This window comes from Triticum aestivum, chromosome 2D (assembly GCF_018294505.1).
Source record: "Triticum aestivum cultivar Chinese Spring chromosome 2D, IWGSC CS RefSeq v2.1, whole genome shotgun sequence".
Classification (NCBI taxonomy): Eukaryota; Viridiplantae; Streptophyta; class Magnoliopsida; order Poales; family Poaceae; genus Triticum; species Triticum aestivum.
Genome location: NC_057799.1, coordinates 317,666,535 through 317,669,682, shown reverse-complemented (window position 1 = coordinate 317,669,682; position 3,148 = coordinate 317,666,535). Strand labels below are relative to the sequence as shown.

The 3,148-nt window shown below is 50.8% G+C and overlaps 1 protein-coding gene across 1 annotated transcript; it reads left to right on the top strand.

Moving 5' to 3' along the window:
- Positions 1 to 302: 302 nt before the first annotated feature.
- Positions 303 to 2,273, top strand: LOC123052916 (myb family transcription factor EFM). The gene is made up of 5 exons (XM_044476282.1): positions 303 to 609; positions 734 to 888; positions 1,013 to 1,427; positions 1,588 to 1,664; positions 1,798 to 2,273. The coding sequence occupies exons 1-5, from the start codon at positions 408 to 410 to the stop codon at positions 2,017 to 2,019; spliced, it is 1,071 nt and encodes a 356-aa protein (XP_044332217.1). The 5' UTR covers positions 303 to 407; the 3' UTR covers positions 2,020 to 2,273.
- Positions 2,274 to 3,148: the final 875 nt, after the last annotated feature.

Here is a 3,148-nt window from a genome sequence, read left to right as displayed (position 1 = left end):
GGTCCATGCCGGGCCTGGGCCTAGGTTTTTTGCCTCGGGCTTGGCTAGGCCCGGCCCGAAGCCCGGCTCGGCCCGAGGTTTGGACAGGTATATGTGCAAGACACATTTTCAATTTGTTGGCATGCATAGGAAAGCGGGCTAAAGCTTAAAAGCCGTAAAACCCAAGGGCCTTGGCGGAAACTAACGTCCATTGTAGCTATCTGTAGGTGACGTGAAAAATCGCCCTCGTCTCATCCTCGCACACTCTCGAGATTCTCCTCCCTCCCGAATGCTTCTCCTCCTCTATATAAACGTCCCCATTCACCCACCTCCTCCCTCCAGTTCACATCCACCTCATACTTTCTCTTGCAACAAGTCAGTAAAGATTCCGTTTGGAGAGCGAGAGCGAGAGCTCCGGTGTAAAATCGATGGGTCTGGACGTAGGAGAGATCGGCATGGGCGCAGATTTGAGCCTGGATTTGAAGATGTTCGCGGCCAAGAGCCTGGGGCGGGTCAGGGAAGCGCCGGCGGCCGCCATGGACGACTGTATCCGGAGGCTGGAGGAGGAGAAGAGCAAGATCGAGGTGTTCCGGCGCGAGCTCCCCCTCTGCGCGCGCCTCCTCGCCGACGGTGAGAGAGAAACCTCTTGCTAGCTTGCTTTCGCTAGTACTCCGTAGTAGCTACTAGTATTATCCCTTTGTTGTTTTCTTCTTTTTGGGGAGTCTTTCTTGACGTGGTTTGGTTGCTTGCGCAGTGATTGATGTGATGAAGAAGGAGGTGGAGGAGAAGAAGAGAGGCGGCGATCGAGGAGAGGACAGGGAGGACGCCGGCGCAGGCGACAAGAGCAACTGGATGAGCACCGCGCAGCTCTGGACCGGCGATTCCGTCCGGGGGGACGATGCTTCCGAGGTAGGATCCGGCGATTCAGTTGGTTGCCCGCGTGCTTGCTTGTTGTCGTGAAGCATTGATCATTAAATCGTGTGGTTTTATTGTGTTTTGGGTTCTGAAAGTTTGCGCCTTTTTACGATTGCAGAAGCAGGATGAGAGGAGGAGGTCGTCGGAGCCGGAATCTCGCGACGGCGCTGGCTTGCCGTCCAAGGCCGTGGGCTCCGGCGCGCCGGCGTTCGCGCCGCCGAGTTTGAGGAAGGATGACAAGGCTGTGCGGATGCCGGATCTGCCGTTTCTGTCGCCGGCACCGATCAAGACCTCTCCGGCTGCTGCTACCGGCGGCGCTGAAGAAAGCCGCCGCCAGCTTGTTGGATTCGCGCAAGAAGCGGCGAGGGCTGCAGCCGCCCTGGCACCGGCTGCCCCTTCCCTAAGCCTCCAGGCGCAGTCGCAGCAGACAGCACAGCAGCAGCAGCAGCAAGCGAGGAAGGCGCGGCGGTGCTGGTCGCCGGAGCTGCACCTCCAGTTCGTCACTGCCCTGCACCAACTCGGTGGTCCCCAAGGTGAGAGCTTCACAAATAAACCACAGAAATTTCCTGCCATTTCTAGATATAATATCCCGTACACCCACTACATATAATAGCAATTATAACTAATTTCATCGAGGCATAAGCATCAAATTATTGAGTGCTTACATGGTTGTTATCCTTGGCATGATTGCAGTTGCTACTCCAAAGCAAATCAGGGAGCTGATGAAGGTGGATGGCCTGACCAATGATGAAGTGAAGAGCCATCTCCAGGTGAGCAATTCACCACTATCTTTCACAAACTTCTGTCCATGTACTAATGATGGAATTTATTACTGGCTTTTAGTACGTAATTTGCATTGACACTAATGTGAATCCTGTACGTATTGTTTTTCTTATTGTTCAGAAATACCGTCTGCACAACCGAAGGGCGCCAGGATCTCCGGCAGCCAACCGGCCGATCGTGCTCATGGGAGGGCTCTGGATAACTCAGGAGCAGAGCAGCTCCCAGTCAGGGGGATCACCTCCGGGGCCCCTAAACTTCTCAAGCTCAGGCGTAGCTGCCTCATCGGTGACGGTCAGCGGCGAGGAGGAAGATGGCAGATCCGAGAGCTATGGCTGGAAATGATCAACAAGTTATATTAGTGTTTGTTCAGAGATTTCCATGGCGCGCGATGACAGTGGTATCTTGAGAGATTCCTGAGACAGGATTATAGTGTAGTCTTTTTTGTTGTATGCAGGGTGATCAAGCCTTGAGTGCTTTGAGATGAAACTCTTGCTGTTATTATGTAAGTACATCGGGAAGAGGTTATACCAGTTACAATTTTGCGGATATGTTAATCTAAAAAGGTTGGGGCAGAGCTACAATTTTCGCCCAGAGAATTTACCAATGTTCAGTGTCAGACTTTCTCTTGATAAGCAAATTTCCGTTTCGATTAAGTAGTACAGTATACAGCTTTTCATAAAGCTTGCTGCTGTCGTTTGTTGATTCAACTGGAAGTCAGTTGCAGGTAGATTCTGAACTTGTGATTGTGCCCGTGTTTTGCTTCTCTCCAGCAAATTAAGGTGCATTTTTCTGCTTCTTGATGGCCATGAGCATCACAGCGAGAGCATCAAGACCCAATTCAACGACTGAATGGAGAAAACATCAAGATGTCTGCTCTGGATTCCACAACAGAAGAAAAATGCTTTGGACCCCTCATCCTTTCCCTTGGAACTTGAGGTGGTCCTGAATCCGGATAATACATAACTAGAGCAGTACTGCTCGCCATCCTGTCAATAACCTATCAGAAACTTGAAATGATCCTACCTCTACCTATTATCAAGCAAAGCATCATGTGTTTCACCTGACCTGACCAAATATCTGCTCTGGGATGTTGGGACACCAAGAATCTGATCATGATCTGTCGCCTGAAAACCAGGATGGCAGGAGTGCACACCAAGAATCTTCCTCGGCTCCGCTCATTTCTCACCTGCTGCTGCTGCTGCAGAACCTAACTAACCGTGCATTCTTGGCATGAAAGTCTAGGTTTCCAGGTCGCCCGCACACCCTTGATTTCTTGCGAGTTTGTTGCTGTGTGAGGCTCACAGTCACAGGACCAGAAGTCAGCATCACATTCTTCGTCCTTCATGATAACTCTTTTTGTTTTTGCTGATAATGTTCAGTTTTGTCATGCTTATCGTCGCTGCGAGTCAAACAAGTGTTATATGATTGATTACTGGGTTCTTCTGCCTATGCTTATCCGGGAGATTAGTAT